The sequence below is a fragment of the Vicia villosa genome, linkage group LG4 (assembly GCF_029867415.1).
Source record: "Vicia villosa cultivar HV-30 ecotype Madison, WI linkage group LG4, Vvil1.0, whole genome shotgun sequence".
In the NCBI taxonomy this organism is placed as follows: domain Eukaryota; kingdom Viridiplantae; phylum Streptophyta; class Magnoliopsida; order Fabales; family Fabaceae; genus Vicia; species Vicia villosa.
In genome coordinates, this window is record NC_081183.1 from 192,047,054 (window position 1) to 192,065,424 (window position 18,371).

Here is an 18,371-nt window from a genome sequence, read left to right on the forward strand (position 1 = left end):
ATATTACAAATTGGTTTTGTAATACTGAGTTAAGTGCATCTCAAATTCTAATTCTAAGATAGTTCCGTAGTCTATTCTAAACCTATTGCTGGGTTTCCCACATTGCTATGCTTCATGTTCATTGGGATTCGAGCATTTGAATTGCCTTGTGAAGGGATAGATTTACTCTCACATTGTCTAGAGAAACATGACATTTTAAGTGTTTATAAAATTTTGTCAGCTCTATCCATAAAAGCCAATATTGTAAGATTGAGTGGGGTCCAACTCAGTCAATTAATCAACCTCTTAAAATTATGACACGTATCATTATATCCATATTATACAAACAAACGCAAGCTGAGCTGTAGTTGTTGTTTTTCTTTTCACAACTCACAGAACAAAAGATACCATCTACCTTGTGCACTGTGAACTTAACCACAAATTTTGATGGAGAAAACAGTTCACATTGCCATTGTTCCAGGTCCTTGGTACAGCCATTTAGTCTCTATTCTTCAATTCTCCAAGCTGCTTGTTCAACTCCATCCAGATTTCCATGTCACATGTATCATTCCCACACTTGGCTCACCTTCAACTGCCTCAAAGTCATTCCTTCAAACTCTTCCATCAAACATCAACTACACATTTCTTCCACCTGTGAATCCCAAGGACCTGCCACAAGGATCTACCTTAGAAAGCAAAATCCAGCTCACAGTGACACTCTCTCTACCATCTTTACATCAGGCTTTGAACTCCTTAACTTTAAGGACCCCCCCTGTGGCACTGGTGGTTGATTCTCTATCCGCCGAAGCTCTAGATTTGGCTAAGGAATTCAACATGCTGTCCTATGTTTACTTTCCTCCAGCAGCCACTGCTTTAGCTACTTACTTTCATTTGCTCAAATTGGATAAGGAAACATCATGTGAGTACAGAGATCTGCCAGATGCTATTCAAGTACCCGGCTGTGTACCAATTCATGGTCGGGATCTCTTCGATCAAGCTCAAGATAGATCAAGTCAGTCATACAAATTCTTACTCCAACGTCTAAACAGATTCTTCTCTGCTAATGGGATACTTATTAATAGCTTCCTAGAAATTGAAAAAGGTCCTATAGAAGCATTGACAGAAGAAGGAAGTGGCAACCCTGCTGTCTATCCTATTGGACCCATTATCCAAACAAGAACAGAATCTGATTATAATAGCAATGGCATGGAATGTTTGACATGGTTAGATAAACAACAACCTTGTTCAGTTTTGTATGTTTCTTTTGGGAGCGGTGGTACACTTTCACAGGAACAAATTGTAGAACTATCTTTAGGTTTGGAATTGAGTAATCATAAATTCTTATGGGTTTTCAGAGCACCAAGTAGTTCAGCTAGTGATGCATATCTTTCAGCAGAGAATGATATCGACCCTTTGCTTTTTTTACCATCTGGGTTCTTGGAGAGAACCAAGGAGCAAGGAAAGGTTATTCCATCATGGGCACCCCAGATTCAAATCCTTAGTCACAAATCAGTTGGTGGGTTCTTGAGTCACTGTGGTTGGAATTCAATTCTTGAGAGTGTGATGCAGGGTGTGCCACTAATCACATGGCCTCTGTTTGGGGAACAGAGAATGAATGCTGTTTTGCTGAGTGAGGGTCTAAAAGTGGGACTGAGGCCAAAAGTTCATGAAAATGGCCTTGTGGAAATGGTTGAAGTTTCTGAGTTGATCAAGCGTCTCATGGAAAGAGAAGAAGGCGATAAATTACGCAAAAGGATTAATGAATTGAAAGAGGCTGCTAATTCTGCACTTAAAGAAGATGGATCATCTACAAAAACCATTGCTCAATTAACACATAAGTTGAGAAATTTGGCATAGGAAACCAAGTTTTATCATAGGATCTTTTGGTTAGGGAGTAATCATTGTGCTGCTGTAGTAATTTATATTCTAAATACTTACATTATCATCATCTCATTCTTATGCCATTTATCATCATCACATTCTTTACCTAAAAAAAAAACATGATTTCAATGAATCAAAAGTTAATCTATTTACACATAAATAATCTGCAAGAAAAAGCTCTTCACATGAAGTCATAAAATATATGAAGAGTAAGGAAAATAAATGAAGAAAAAAAAGGAAAACAAATATGAATTTGTACAACAATCTAATCTATCAGAAGAGATCCCGATTTTCTAGGATCGGTAACATTAATCTTCCAACGATAATCAAGTGATCCTATCTTCCTAGATCTTCTTTCCCAATTCAACTCAGTCCTACGCTGTCTTGTCAACCTACAAAAACCTTATAACTTGTCCATTCCATCATGAAATTTCCACCAACGTTGGTGTGCTACATCACTAGCATAAACCCTTTGATCCTCCTCATCCCAATTACAATCATAGTCTCAATAACAATTTCATGGCTTCAAAAGCAAGGTAGTTATCGTAAACGAGAATTTCAACGCCGTTACTGCTAGAAAAGAACTTGTTGGTTTTTTATTCTCTCCGTGCCATTTTGGAGAATCCAGAGATATTACGTTCAAGATGTGCACTAGTATGACATATTTCTCTGGGAGGAGTTGAAACTTCCTTTGTCGGCAAAACCTTTAATGATGGTGCTGACCATGGAGTGTGGGGTTTTGTTGGACGTCCTCAGGGGAAAATGGAGAGGATGGTAATAAAGAAGTTGTGATCCAAATTAGTTTGAACCCCACGGTGAGTTGTGCTTGTTAAAAAGTACAAAAGTGCGTGGTATCACTACGCAGATAGGGGATAATTAAAGGCCTTTGTAGTTTAAAGGTGGTTAAGGCTTTCTCACGGTGGTGAGAGATCCTGTTTGGCGATGATGTTTGGCTATGGAGGGAGCAGACTGACGTTAGGTGAGAAGCTCTATGCTTAAGCGTGTATACTAAGGGTATAATGATCTCTCTCCTCCCTTGAGGGGGAAAGGTATTTATATAGGCTCATAGGCCTAGGGTTTTTTTGGGAAGGATAACCATCTCTGACAGAAACATGTCTTTTCTCACGTTTCCCTTGATTGGGCGAGAAGGAGGCACTTAGGCTGAGGAAGTTCTTAGTAGTGGACGACTTATGGGCGTCACCCCTCTTGAGGATGATCACTACCGCGCTGTTACTAGGTTTTTTACAAATATATCACTACACTCTTCCACTGCTCCTTTTCCTTAAGAAGGTCACCAGGCTTGAGCAGGTTCCCTCGTCCAGCGGCAGCCAGGGTCAGCATGGAAGCCCGGCAAAACAAATGATATGTTGTCTTGACCATAAATTCCATCTTTCCTGTATAAAAAAGATTTTGGACATAGGAAACATCCTGCTCCAATAAGGACTTGTGCACTTCTTGCAAAGTCCGAGGGATCTTAGAGGATAAAACATTTGAAACCTTGGCAAACACAACGTCAGGAACCTCCAGGGAAATCCTAGCGGACCGAGAATCAGAAAAGTCTTCATCCTTTTTCCATCACTCTCAATGAAAGGATATTTGTCTCGACCCCTTTTATTGGAGCTGTCAGCCAAAATTCCTCATCGAGGAAACAAATGCACTTAACTGCACTCAAATGGTCTAGGTAGATGTGCCACACCCTAGCCTGAGCACCTAGAGTCACATGTAAGGTGGTCATTGAAACGTTTCAAGGATTTGACAAGCATTTAATATAGATGCCCCCAGAACCTCTTCATTGCCCAACACGGGAATAAAGATATAAAATTGTCTGACCTAATTTTGAAGACTTCCCACGACTCTCGACATAACAAGCCTGTGGGAAATTGTTTTGAACCAAGGAAAAGACCTAAGATAGGGTTGGGAAAACCCAATCTTTTCACCCTATAAATACTTTTATTTCGCGCCAAAATAGATATGAGATTCATTTTTTCAAAACTATTTCTCCCCTCCACTTATCTCACTAACTAACTTTAGCGTTAGAGTGCTAATCTTGCAGGTCCACCTCTTCCACCACGTCGGAGTCGCAAAAGCCATCATCACCGGGACATGTATCCTTGATTTTAGTACTAGTTCTAGTTACAGAGATAGATAGATAGATAGATAGAGAGAGATGTGTCAGCTCATTAAATTAATCAACCTCTTAATTTTTTTGGCACATATCATACCTAAAGTTGTCAAATGGGCCGCCCGATCCAACTCGCTTCGGCCCGGTGGGCTAAAATATATAAATGGGTTGAAGTGGATAGACCCGATTACTTCATGGACAATAAAAAACGAGTCAAACTCAATTTCTAATGGGCCATGCGACCCATTGGGCCAACCCGACCTGACTCTTATTTCAATATTACAGTTTTAAATTTATAAAACGGGATGTAATGAACACAAGTTACATAACATAACTAGACAGTAATCATAAATTTAGTTAAGTGATATTTAAAATATTCATCAAATCAACATTCATATATATGAATATCACAAAAACATCTATGTAAAAGTAGAGAGTAACTTAATATTATCTTCAATACATATCAAACTTCTCTCTTCATCTTATAATCAATTATTTGATAACATCATCTTGAAAACATATCTCCATTCTCTTTGACTTTTATTTTTCAATTGAAACCACACTTATGCAATTATATTCCATCTCAATCTTTTTCACGAAAATGAACTAAAATTATTTTTAATGGAACAGTTCGAAGCCCGCTTGGCTGGCCTGGCCAGACCCATGAAAATATAGGCCAGGTTGGTTGGGGCAAAAAGATAGGGTAGTGTTTTTAAAGATTTTTTGTGACTCGACCCGCGTTAAAATATATAGCTCGTGTGTCGGCCCGATGAGTTGGACTCATTTTAAATTTTCTAATCATACCGGATATACGTATCGTATTCGTGGTACTTATATTTTTTAAATTATTTTGTTTTGAGTAAAATTTATAATTTTCTCATATATTAATATAATATATTTATGTATTTCGATTTATTTGATAAGACAAGGGCTAGAAATGAGTCAAGTCGAGTCGAACTCGCCTCATTTCGGCTCGACTCTTAAGAATTGGTTCAGCTAAATTCTCGGTTCGAGTTCGACACAATTTATTTTTAAGCTCGAATTTGACTCGTTATAAGTTGACGAACAAAATGCTTCAACTCGTTATGTTCAGCTCGCTTTCTTCACGAACTTAAAAGCTATTTTTAAAGTCTATTTTTTATATATATTTAACATTTTAAATTAATATTCTTTTAAAAAAAATTGAAATAAAATAAAAATTATAAGATTGAAATTTAACTGTCTAAAAAATCTACTAATTCAAGAACTGCATAATTTTCAAGGGATACATTTGAAAGTCTAATTCAAAAACTACTCAATTAGAATTTAAATTTGTTTAAAAAATCCACAACCTCATCTAAATATTTAGGAACCTTACAAATTTAATTCAATAATACACCAAAAACTACTAAAAATTTGATACTTTCCTATCATAAAATGATTACACCACTTGCAACCTTCATTACACATGTTATTTAAGCAAATGCCATTATGTTTCTAAAAAGGATGACTCTAAATCGAGTAAGGATCCTCTCCATTTCTCAAAAGAAATGGAGGTGTCCATTACTATAGTTTTCAAGAAAATAAATAATATAAATGCACGTATTTTTAAAAGTGGTGACATTAATTACACATTTATACACCAAAACTATAGTAATGGACACCTCCATTTCTTCTGAGAAATGGAGAGGATCCTTACTCCTCTAAATCAGCTTTACTGCCATAATTAATACGGAAGGGACAACTAGCAAAATGCAAGATGATATTTTTCAAACGAATTAAACTCGTATATATAAACTCCAACACATAAAGACCATGACACGCTATGTTACACCATCATGGTTTTTATCAACAATATATCACAAAACAAATTATATCACAAAAAGATTACATGATTAAATTAATGAAAATGACTTTTCCTTTGTCACTTTTTCCATTTCTTTTGTAAAATTTTATTCATCTTGAACAATTTTATCTAACACTTACTTGATTTGAAACATCTCAGTGAGATATAAGTTAGCAGTTAGATATTTACTACCAGAAATAATATTTATAACTACATTGAATATTTTTAGCAATTTGGAAAATTTTTCCAATCATTATCATCTGAAAGAATTGTATAGCTTGATTCTCGATCTTAAAACGAGAGAAGACTTCTTTGAACTGCATTGCAACTGACAATATTTGATAGATGGAGTTTCAATGAGTAGAGAAATCAAGAATTGATTTTTTACCCCCAAGCTTTACTTGTTGAACTATTTTTCAAAAAATTTGCAACCTTAATTCAGACTGATTGATGAACTCCACACTCTCACGCACATTTTTAATTAATTTCTGCTATTTTTCAATACTATATTGGACAAGCAACTTTAGTATATGTGCACAACAAATTTAGCTCTATTGATAAATGTTGTTGAATCCTGATTGATATTTATCGTAGATATAGAAATTTAATGATATTTAAAACAAAATTAAAAAAGTGTATTATTATAAGTGAAACCAAGAAAAAAAATACTAAAGGTATTTTTTAGAAAAGTGAATAAATAGTGTATTATTATTTAAATTTTTATGGTACTTATTTTGTTGTCAATTGAATAATTTATTTTTATATTAAATCTTTGCACGTGCAAATCAGATTGAGATGCACCCATATTTCTGTTGTGATTCTAATGTGTACTTACCAGATCTTTATGCGTGCGTCACAGTATATACCCGTACGTTGATTTTTAGTACCACTACTATGCGTGTTTCTCGTGCATGCTATAGTTAGAGAAGCTTCATTTGTTGTTTTTCTTTTCACATTTCACAGAACAAAAGCAAGCATTCATCAACCTGCTGCATTGTGAACTTTTCCACAAACTTTCATGGAGAAAACATTTCACATTGCCATTGTTCCAGGTCCTTGGTACAGCCACTTAGTTTCTATTCTTCAATTCTCCAAGCTACTTGTTCAACTCCATCCAGACTTTCATGTCACATGCATCATTCCCACACTTGGCTCACCCTCAACTGCCTCAAACTCATTCCTTCAAACTCTTCCATCAAACATCAACTACACTTTTCTCCCACCTGTGAATCCCAACGACCTGCCACAAGAATCTACCTTAGAAAGCAAACTTTACCTCACAGTGAAACTCTCTCTCCCATCTATACACCAGGCTTTGAACTCGTTAACTTTAAGGACTCCCCATGTTGCACTGGTGGTTGATTCTATATGTACTCAAGCACTAGATTTTGCTAAGGAGTTCAACATGTTGTCCTATGTTTACTTCCCTCCTTCAGCTACTGCTCTAGCTACCTACTTCCATTTGCTCAAATTGGATGAGGAAACATCATGTGAGTACAGAGATTTGCATGAACCTATTCAAGTACCTGGTTGTGTACCAATTCATGGTCGTGATCTTGTTTCTCAAGCTCAAGATAGATCAAATCAATCTTACAGATTCTTACTCCAACGTGTTGAAAAATTCTGTTCTGTTGATGGGATACTTATCAATACCTTCCTAGAATTTGAAAAAGGTCCCATAGAAGCATTGACAGAAGAAGGAACTTGGAACTCTAAGGTGTATCCTGTTGGACCGATTATCCAAACAAGAATAGAATCGGATGATAATCGTCATGGCGGAATTGAATATCTGACATGGTTAGATAAACAAGAACCTTGTTCCGTTTTGTATATTTCTTTTGGGAGTGGTGGTACACTTTCACAGGAACAAATTGTTGAGCTTTCTTTGGGCTTGGAATTGAGTGATCATAAATTTTTATGGGTTTTCAGACCACCAAGTAGTTCAGCTAGTGATGCATATCTTTCAGTAGAGGATGATATCGACACGTCGCGGTTTTTACCGTCCGGGTTTTTGGAGAGAACTAAGGAGCAAGGAATGGTTATTCCATCATGGGCACCGCAGGTTCGAATCCTTAGTCATGGGTCAGTGGGTGGGTTCTTGAGTCACTGTGGTTGGAATTCAATTCTTGAGAGTGTGGTGCATGGCGTGCCACTAATTGCATGGCCACTGTTTGCTGAACAGAGAATGAATGCAGTTTTGCTGAGTGAGGGTCTGAAAGTGGGACTGAGGCCAAAAGTTCGTGAAGATGGCATTGTCGAAAAGGTGGAAATTTCTGAGTTGATCAAGTGTCTCATGGAAGGCGAAGAATGCGAGAAATTACGCAGATTAAGGATCAATGAATTGAAAGAGGCTGCTAATTCTGCTCTTAAAGAAGATGGATCGTCTACAAAGACCATTTCTCAGTTAGCACATAAGTTGAGAAATTTGGCATAGGAAACCAAGTTTTATAGAATCTTTTGGTTAGGGAGTAATCATTGTATTGTGTTGAGTATGACTAGTCCATATTATTAAGAATAAGTAACTGGGGTTGATGGAGGCTTTATAGTTATTATTGAAAGTTGAGTATAGTATTATATATATTGTTGGTAACAATGTAAACCTTATGAACTCTAATTATTAGAAAAAAATAAAGAAAATTATAGCTGCAATGTAGTTGCAGAGGTATGTTAGAAGATGTAATTTATGGTTTCAGCAAGTTTATGTTTGACAATGTTGTGTTCTATAGAGTCGAAGCAATTGGAGTCGACATAGTTAAGATAGTTGATTAGAGTTAGCTGTATTAGACAGAGTCAAATACAACATATAGTTGTTGTGTCGAAATGTCATTTGTATGTTTTGGATTTTGGTTGCCTATAAATAGGCGTGTTATAATATAAATATACAACAATTTCACTTTAATAAAATTTCCTTTTCGGTATAATCTCCTCTCTCTATCTCTCTCTTTTCTTTCTTCTTCTTCCTGGAACCCTAAGTGTTCCAACAAATTGGTATCGATGAGCTCGGGTTGCGATCCACTGAGATTATGAAATGGCAAATAGAAACACAACGCCAACGCAATTTTTCAGAGAATCTATTGGTTTTCAAAGGTGAGAACTACGAGAAGTGGGTTGCGTAAATGAAGATCATCTTCAGATTTCAGGATGTAGCTGAAATCCTGAATGATGGAGTGCCAACATTAAAAGAAAATGATGGAGTGCCAACATTAAAAGAAAATGCAGATGATGTTTAGAAAGTTGCACACAAGGATTAAAGAAAGACAGATGGAAGAACTTTATTCTTGATTCATCAGTATGCGGATCTTAATGTGTTTGAGAAGATCATTTAAGAGGAATCATCCAAAGGAGTGAGAAAAGTTGAAGAACTTGTACGGTGGGGATGAAAAATGAAAAGGATGAAGTTGCAGACGCTGAGAAAGCAGTTTGAGACAACACAAATGAAATAAGATGAACCCGTTGTTGATTTTTCTCAAGAGTAGTGTTACTCACGAACCAGACAAAGTCGTGCGGTGAATCAAATAACGATTTTCAGAAGATTGTGAAAGTGTTGAGATATATGACTACACACTTTGATTACATGGCAGTGTCTATTGAAGAATCCAAAAACCTAGCTGAGATGAAGTTGGAAGAACTTCAAGCTTCATTAAAGGCTCATGAGATGAGGCTGAAGCAGAGAAACTCAGAAAGGGAGAAGGTGGCTGAACAGGCACTACAAGCAAGATTCATCAAGAAGTTTGGAAAATAAAAGGCGAAGCAAAGAAAGAATCTTGCTAATGATGAGAAGTCTAGTAAGAACTCAAAGAATCACGACGATTCAACCAAGAAAGGCACGCGCAACAAGTATTTAGGGAAGAAAGTTGATATGAAGGAGGTGCAGAGTTACAACTGTGTAGGATTTGGGTGTTATGCTCGAGACTGTCAAAGAAAGAAGAAAGCAAGAGCAAAAGATAATGATGAAGTGCAATATGTACATGTTGGAGATAGTGACTTTAACGATGTGATACCCATGACCAATACTGAATCAAACAATGAATAAGCCAATATGTGGTATCTGAGTTCATGATGCAATAATCACATGACTGGTAATAAAAACGGGTTCATCAAGTTACACAAATCAGTTAAGAAAGTTCTCAAGTTTGCACACCGCATGCATGTTACATCAGGTGGAAAAGGAAACATATTTGTGGTTAGAAAGGATGATCGAAAAGCTAGTAACACTAATGTGTTGCATGTACCTTCGATGACATGTAACTTGATAAGCATAAGTCAACTACTTACAAAAGGGTACAACATGAAGCTAGAAAAGAATAAGAAGAAGGTGTATGACGGGGACAGGAAAATGATTTTGAAAGCAACATTGGCAGACAACAAGACCTTCAAAGTAGAGATCAACACAGTTGATCACAAATGTCTTGCTTTTACTGCAGAAGAAGACAAAAACTGACTATGGCATCACATGTATGGACATCTAAACTTCATAAGTTTAGGTATGCTTAACCTGAAGAAGTGTAAGAATAAGATTTGGTTCTGCATCTGTGCTGAAGCGGTAAAGCGGCAAGCAAAAAGTAATAGGTTTATTATTACCAGGTGATATAAGTTATATCGTATCGTAGTCCAGAGAGATTGGTAGAGAAAAACTGTCGTTCAACTATCTCACGTTCTAAGTTTCATGATTGGGTACGGAAAGTAAATGCGGAAAAAGTAAATAAAAGCAAATAAACAATCTATTGTAGCTTAAGAGAATTCATTCTGGAATCGTATTTCTACTTAACCCGTCGAATACTTAAATATGAAGATCTATCTCTCAACACTCACAATACGCATCAAAATCACCAGACATCATTCAAGAAGCCACATCAGTGTCCATTTTTGCAACACCAACGAAAGCCCAATCGTATCATTCACATCAACGATTTCTCCACCGAAAAAAACAACACAGAGGCATTAAAATCAATACCTATTGTGATTATTAGTCCCAAATCTATTTCTACAATTCAGAAACTAATAGTTATCATTCCTAATCAAGATATATGATGTCTATTTCTACAACAACACAAATCCGAAGCATTTAAGCAAAAAATCAAGAACAACAACAATGATGATTTGTAAAGCGAATATATAAACGATCCCAAGATCAACAAATATACATACAAGAGAGGAAAAAAATACATACAAACCCCACCATTGGAATGGGTCACGGGGAAGAAGAAGAACAAGCGGAAACTTCTCGTGTTGTCGGCACAATTGGAGACCACCCGAGCTCAATCGACATGATGAGACACCTAATAGTGTTGCTTGAACCTCTAAACTACAAAGAATAGATCAGAGCTCAACTTTGTCAAAGAAGAGATGATAAAAGACCTAAAAAATATGTTCTAAGCTATTTATACAAAACTGAAAATTGCAGATCGCGCTAAGCACGAAATAGCGCGCTTACCACAGTGTCCTTTATTTTTCTTAAACCTCCAGAGCGCGCTTAGCGCCAAAAACCCACGCCAAGCACGGTACCTACTGCCAGACTGGTAACAAAATCTCCTACTAAGCACGGTATAGCGCGCGTAGCACGCTCAACAAAACAACAAAATTTTATTTTCTTAAAACGCGTTCGCAGCCGTGTCTTCGACACTTTATTCCTCTAAGCTTCGAATACACAGAAATACCTACAAAAAGACAACAAAACTATCAAAGGGTACGTATTTACACGAAACTGTAACAAAACACAAACGATGCAAATACACAAAAACGGGGAATTATTCAAACGATATTAACAAAAAGTCTCGATAAGTGCCACTATTTACATACACAAAATAACTATATTTTGGCACCTATCAATCTGAACTTTAGTTTTAATGATAACAATAGGTGATATCTTAGAGAACAATTTTGTACCCTAATAGTTTCTGTGTAGTGTGCAACCTTTGCCTACAGGTTCTAACTCTGATAGTATGGCGTGTGACGTCATCAATTTCTGGAATCAACACACTTTGACCATGAATAGTTACAACGTGTGCTTTACAAAGACAAGTCAAGTTTTGAAACCCTTTTTGACTATGCTTCTGGTAGACCACTCATCAATTAGCTTCTAACTATGACTCTGATAAAAGAGAGTTTTTTAAGATTTTCAAGCTCTTACATTTTGACACTAGATCTAAAGACAAGGTTCTAGAGAACAAGTTCTGAAGATTCTGAAGACTTTGACTCATCATTTGATCTTTCTAAACCTGCTTCACCAACTTACATTTTGAAGCCTCTAAAGATTAGAATATAAGATCAAAGGTTTTGCGTGAGACAAACAGTACATGGTATAAATCAGATATTCTTTCCATTACGCATGTTTTGTAGCGTAAAGACTGTACATAGTACAATCTTCCAACTTTCATTGTCTTTTAGTTTCATTTCTTTTTAATCTTTTTAATCTTGTTGTTCTAACACATTTTGATTTAATTTCTAAATACTTGCATTATTATCATCATATTCTTTAACAAAAACATGATTATAATGAATCAAAAGTTAATCTATATTCACACATAAATAATCTACATGAAAAAGCTCTTCACATGAAGTCTTAAGATATATGAAACTTAAGGAAAAGTAATGAAGAAAAAAAGGGAAGAAAAAAATATGAATGTGTACAACAATCTAATCCATCAAAAGAGATCCAGATTTTCTAGGATCAGTAACATTAATCTTCCAATGATAATCAAGTGATCCTATCTTCATAGATCTTCTTCTTTCCCAATTCAACTCAGTCCTACGTTGTCTTGTCAACCTACAAAAACCTTGTAACTTCTTGTCCATTCCATCATGAAATTTCCACCAACGTTGGTGTGCCACATCACTAGCATAAACCCTTTGATCCTCCACATCCCAATTACAATCATAGTCTCTATAACAATTCCATGGCTTCAAACCAAGGTAGTGAATTGCATATAGTTTTGGAGGATCAGAACCAAATAAACCATTTTTCACACTTGCTTCAACTGTTGTGTTTGACCAAAAATTCTTCAAATAGTTTACCCTCCTTGGAAGCCTATGCCACCATACAAATATCTCATTTAGAAATCCTTGGTCACCTCCGTTGTACGATACGATATCATATCGTCGACTCATAAGCACGCTAAACCAAAATAAACATAAAGCCAAATTATTTTCGAATAAAAGGAGAAACGATATCATATCGTCCACTCATGAGCACACTAAACCAAAATAAAATTAAATCAGATTATTTTCATATAAAAAGAGTAACGGCACAGTTTACTGCAAGTTTACCTTCTATTTATGTATAAACTTTATTATATTGAAATAGAATAAATTTCTCTTGATAAAAAAAAACTATATCTAACTAGTCTAAATTTTTTATTGAAGTAACATAAAAAATACCTGAATGTACAATTGGAGGGCTCAATAACCATGATCCCGGAGTTGAAAATCGATTGATCATTACCGGTTGCGGTCATTTGAGGAAAGTTGAAGAGAATATCAAGATTACGAAGCACGACAATATCCGAATCTATGAAGATGATTTTCTCATAATCAGTAAGTTGCCACAACCGAAACTTACTATAATTATATTCATTGTAAGTTCCATTTTCGGCTCGCGGGTTTCGAATTCGGGTGATGGTTCGAATCTTCCAACCGGCCGCAGCCAATGCATGGCGTTTGCGGGCGGAGATGGAGTTGTCGATGAGGAGTATAAGGTCGCGTTTGGTTCCGGATTTTAGAAGGCTTTGTGCTAGTGTTATTGCACCACAAACGTAGCTTTCTGAAGAGTGTAGAACTGTTGCATAGGCTTCATGTTTTGCTCTTGTTTTGCTTTTTACAGTTTGTTCCATTTTGGATATGTCGTATACTTTGTCTATCCCTGTAAAATCAACACTATTTTCATTTTATTATTTACCATAAACAAAAATGTTACGATGTATATGGTTAAGAATTTATATCAAAAATTTATATCAAACATATGTAAAATTTATTAGATACTATTATTATGCAAAACATTTGAAAGCTACTTATAAAATGTGTCAATTGTCTAGAAAACTTTATAAAATGTATACTTTAATCTAAATATATTACATCAAAGAGTTGAAAAAGTAACTTTGATTGTAATGAAGGTAAAGGGTTCCTTAAAAAACAATATTTAGGGGAGACAAGAATGTTGAACTAATATCAACATGCTTATGGTGATGATACAATAAGTACCTAACTAGCATAACCAGTCAATTTATAGTGGTTGGTTAGGGTCATGCAAGATAATGTAGTGGTTAACATGTCTACCACTTTTGAATTATAAATTAAATATATTCATCTTAGTCACAAAAAAAAAAAAACATGAAAAGAGCGTTTATAACTCAAGCAACGCTTATAATTCAATCGATAGAGCGTCTCTTTCCTAAAAAAAAAGTCATAGGTTTGACTCCTATTCATCGGCGTTTAATATTTAATTTTTCTAAAATTTTACATTTTTTTAAAATATTTTTTGCTTTGTAAACTTTTTAATTATAGCCTAACTAAAAATAATAATTTAATAATCATTACTCACTATTAGTTCTACCAAATTTAAGCAAATTTTGCAAAATAAAAAAAATTAAATTTTGTGAGAAATATAAGAATAAAAATTACATACCTTGTTCCCATAGAGGCAAAGCCAAGTTACATGACCCAATAGGCAAACTAACTTTTTGCTCCAATTTCTTTACATCAACTTCATATAACCACCAATCATCTTCATGTTTAACCAAATCATCACATCTAAAAATCTCCAACATTGGTCTACATTTACTCCAAAACAAAACCCTACTCTTCAATTTCCAATCTTTCTTTCCCTTTTTCACAATCATATTTGCCACAATAAGATGAACTTGCAACCTCAAAACTTCTCTCCCCCACCCTTCTAATGGATACTTGCATGGTAACTTTGCAACTATTAAATCCATTTTATCATATGCTTCGAATTCCGGCATAGGTATTTCGGGACATGTTGGAACGTCGCTTTCTTCTTCTTCATCAATCCATTCGGGAAATAAATCTGTCCAATTGAAAAATTGTGATACTTTGTCGAAATTAATTGGTATTGTTTCTCCATGTGTGCTCCATTCACTTAAGTCATCATCTTCATTCATGTTCACCATTCCGATTTTCATTCCCTTACCGATTTTTTCTCCTAAAAAAATCGGTACTTCTATCTTAGTCCCATTTTTCTTTGTACTCAATGATTTTGCTTTTGGCAATTCTTCTAATATAGCCTTCATTTTTATGCTATTTTCTTCCTACATGTTTGAAGATCACAAAAATAAGCAAGATTTATTCATATATTAAGGTGACATTTAATGAACAAAATAAACATAAATGAGATATATTCCATATTTGGTAACATTAAATAGAACAAAACTTAAACAAAGAGTGTTAGATTACCTAAGAAAAACCAAAAAACTAGAAGAAAAAGAAGAGAAAGGGATGCCATTAGAATAGGCTCACCTTACCTTATGATGGCATTCTCTCAATGAACATCTAACAAGTGAAGCAGCATTTTCGAAATAGATCGAAGACGAAGGACGAAGAAGAAGAGTTGCATAAACAATCAAGAAGATGGAAAGGCAGAACAAATTGAATCTAACAACCAAGGCTTTGGATGGTGCTGTCTTCACCAACTTATGAAGAGATGAAACATCCATCTTTAAAGAGGAAATGTTATAGGAGAAAAATAACAGTCTCTAAAGTGTAGGGGACTATACTATATATGTAAATGAATCTCTCTTTCATAAATTTGGATGTATTAGTAGCTGAATATTATGATTAGCTTAAGTAGCAAGGATTAGGAAATAGTTGTTGGATAATTATGAGTGAACCTCAAAGAATGAGTGGCCATTTATGTAGCTCCATTTGTCATTTTCTAGTTGATTAGACAATTTTGGAGATGGGAGAAAAATGGAATTGCTTTACTTATATTTCAGGTTATCTATACCTACAATTTCTAGACGGAATTAAAAAAGTTATAATATCTGTCACAAAATATAATTTGCCTCTAAAACAAGATATTTTGTTTTTGGTACAAACATGAATTTGTACTTATATAATGTTAGATATATTATAAGTTATTAGATATATTTAATTATTTATTAATATATTATAATTTTGACCCTATATTTTAGCTCACTCAGAATAATTTTATGAAGTTTAAACAATTTTTGTCACCCTTCTATAATTTTTTCAGGTTCATGCTAACCAGGATCTCTAGGAGTATTGATTAAGAATGTCAAATAAAAAATATTTTATGTTTAATGCATTGAATACACATAATAATTTAAAAAAAAATAATTATTTTTATTTTGAATGTATTGAATACATATATTAATAAGAAAAATTTATCTTTTTAATCTCTTAACTAATGTCCTGGAGCACTTGTTAGCATTTTTTTTATTCAACATTAATAATGTGTTTATTTTTTTAATGACTTGAAATTTATAAAATGTGACAATTTATTTAGTGAAATTTATAATATAAGTGACACATTTATTTAAAAAATGTATCATTAATTTTGATGATAAAGAATAAAGAATTGATTCAACAAATAAGATAAAATAGAAGGAAAGTTATTAAACGAGAGAATATTATATCATTTATGTTAGATTTGTCTCTTAATAATTTCATGACCATAGGAGAGGGATAGAGTAGTAAAACAGCAATTGCAATGATGGAATGAGGCAAATAAATATATAAAAGAAAGAAAAATATGTTGAGAGTAGTTATGGAGGCTCACCAACACCAACCAATTGGTTGTCCTGTCAATTTCCTACGTGTAAATAAAGATGAAGGGTTATTTATTTGTTTGGGAACTATGAAGTTCCACCAATTCATGATGTTTAATCATAAACTCGTTTTGGCATCATATAAAAAATATATGTATTGGTTGCACGTCAATAAATATTGTGATAATTCGCCAAATAGTATCATATATAGAATATATTTTATATTGCACGAGAAATGTACATCTATAAGAAGTTGGTAGAGTATCACAATTCATGTCCCCACGTTTTATCTTTGACTATGAGACTAACTTGCTTGGTGGGATAAGGATGGTAAAGCGAGTCGGATTAGCTAAATATATTTTTTTATATAAATTAAAATTTTAAATTCACACCCTCTAATATAATCGTCATGTCCCATTATTACTTTTTAAACTTTTGTGAACACATATATTAACTTTTTATTTTTAGAGTGAAGATTCATTTTAATCTTTTAAAAATTATAAACCCTAAATTAATATCCATAAAAATTTGATTTAATCTCTTATAAAATTTAATCGGGCTATATTAGACCATCTGTTAATATTTTTTTCAAATCTTTTTTTTCTACTTTTAAACAGTGACTAGACTGCTACTTTTAAACAGTGACTAACTACTTGAATTTTATTTTTTTATTTCATTTTTTTAATACTAAATTTATTTTAAAACAATTTAATTTTAAAAATATAAAAAAAAAAGTCAAAAGTGGTTCTTATTAGATAGAATTGAACTCAAAAGTTTTAAGTCAAATTGTATGCTTTTACCACTAAGTCAATGTACATCGATGATAGACAATTCTCATGATTTACAGTGATATTAAACTCAAAACCTTTTATCTTACATTTTTATCTACAAAGTTCAATAATATGTTTATATAAGACGATTTGTCATGTTTAACAAGTAACTTGTCATTTTAAAAACAAAACCATCGTTAGTTTTAGAGAAATTATCTAAATTTAAAATAGAGGGACAAAAACTTTTTAAATTTATAATAAGGGAATCAATTTTGTGAATCAAATAAAATAGAAGAACCAAAACTGTAATTAAGTCTATTTGAAATAAGTAAATATTCATTCATATTATTTGAAATAAGGAAATAAATAAATGTTTAATCTGAGTTATTAAGTTAAATATTTATCATTAAAAATTTTAAGTGAAATTTTTTCTGCATAACTTCCACGTCATATTCAAGAAAAGTTTCTGAACAATCTAACTTATATATCATTTGAGTTGATCATTGGAAGAGAAGACCATTCAACTTCGTACAAATCTTTTATTCAAATTTTGTTTTGTTCACTAAGTGTAGGTGATCATTGTATTTAAGTGAAAGTGGTGTATTTTCTCTTGTGTGTTATAAAATCAAAAGGTGGTATGTCTTTGTGATTTGTGTTGAATAATTAAGAGAGTCAAATAGATCGACTGTAACATATCTGACATAGTGAAATCTCTCACAGAGTGTGAGTAGACTAGAGTACTCTTGTTTGAAAAGGAAAAACAGGATATATCTTGGTGTTTTTATTTTTCTACATTTATTTTCAGCGTTTTAACATTTATAATAGTTCCGAAAAAATAAGAACAATATTGCTGACATTCATAATTAAGGAAAAATTCACTAATGCTAGTTAATCTAATTCATTCAAATAAATTAAGTATTTAAAAAATTAAAAATAAAATTCAACTTGGCGGTCCAATTATTGTTTAGATGTAGAAAAAAATCGGTTTGAAAAAATATTAACAGGAAAATTAATATGGTCCGGTTAAATTTTGCAAGAGATTAAATTAGATC

General features: G+C 33.7%; 4 protein-coding genes across 5 annotated transcripts; 3 read left to right on the top strand and 1 right to left on the bottom strand.

Moving 5' to 3' along the window:
* Positions 1-67: 67 nt before the first annotated feature.
* Positions 68-1,927, top strand: LOC131596515 (hydroquinone glucosyltransferase-like). Its single transcript, XM_058869182.1, has one exon. The coding sequence runs from the start codon at positions 427-429 to the stop codon at positions 1,834-1,836; it is 1,410 nt and encodes a 469-aa protein (XP_058725165.1). The 5' UTR covers positions 68-426; the 3' UTR covers positions 1,837-1,927.
* A 4,898-nt stretch (positions 1,928-6,825) lies between these two features.
* On the top strand, positions 6,826-8,241 carry LOC131594161 (hydroquinone glucosyltransferase-like). The gene has a single exon (XM_058866254.1). It carries the CDS (start codon positions 6,826-6,828, stop codon positions 8,239-8,241), a length of 1,416 nt encoding a protein of 471 aa, XP_058722237.1.
* A 1,638-nt stretch (positions 8,242-9,879) lies between these two features.
* LOC131598600 (uncharacterized) lies at positions 9,880-10,248 on the top strand. The gene has a single exon (XM_058871182.1). It carries the CDS (start codon positions 9,880-9,882, stop codon positions 10,246-10,248), a length of 369 nt encoding a protein of 122 aa, XP_058727165.1.
* A 2,052-nt stretch (positions 10,249-12,300) lies between these two features.
* On the bottom strand, positions 12,301-15,647 carry LOC131596516 (UDP-glucuronate:xylan alpha-glucuronosyltransferase 2). 2 transcript variants are annotated; one of them, XM_058869183.1, is made up of 4 exons: positions 15,284-15,647; positions 14,428-15,070; positions 13,185-13,665; positions 12,301-12,921 (listed from the first exon to the last, which is right to left on the bottom strand). In XM_058869183.1, the coding sequence occupies exons 1-4, from the start codon at positions 15,473-15,475 to the stop codon at positions 12,444-12,446; spliced, it is 1,794 nt and encodes a 597-aa protein (XP_058725166.1). In that variant the 5' UTR covers positions 15,476-15,647; the 3' UTR covers positions 12,301-12,443. The 2 variants fall into 2 exon arrangements, with proteins under 2 accessions (XP_058725166.1, XP_058725167.1); XM_058869184.1 differs by having other exon boundaries at positions 15,279-15,420.
* Between the last annotated feature and the right edge of the window lie 2,724 nt (positions 15,648-18,371).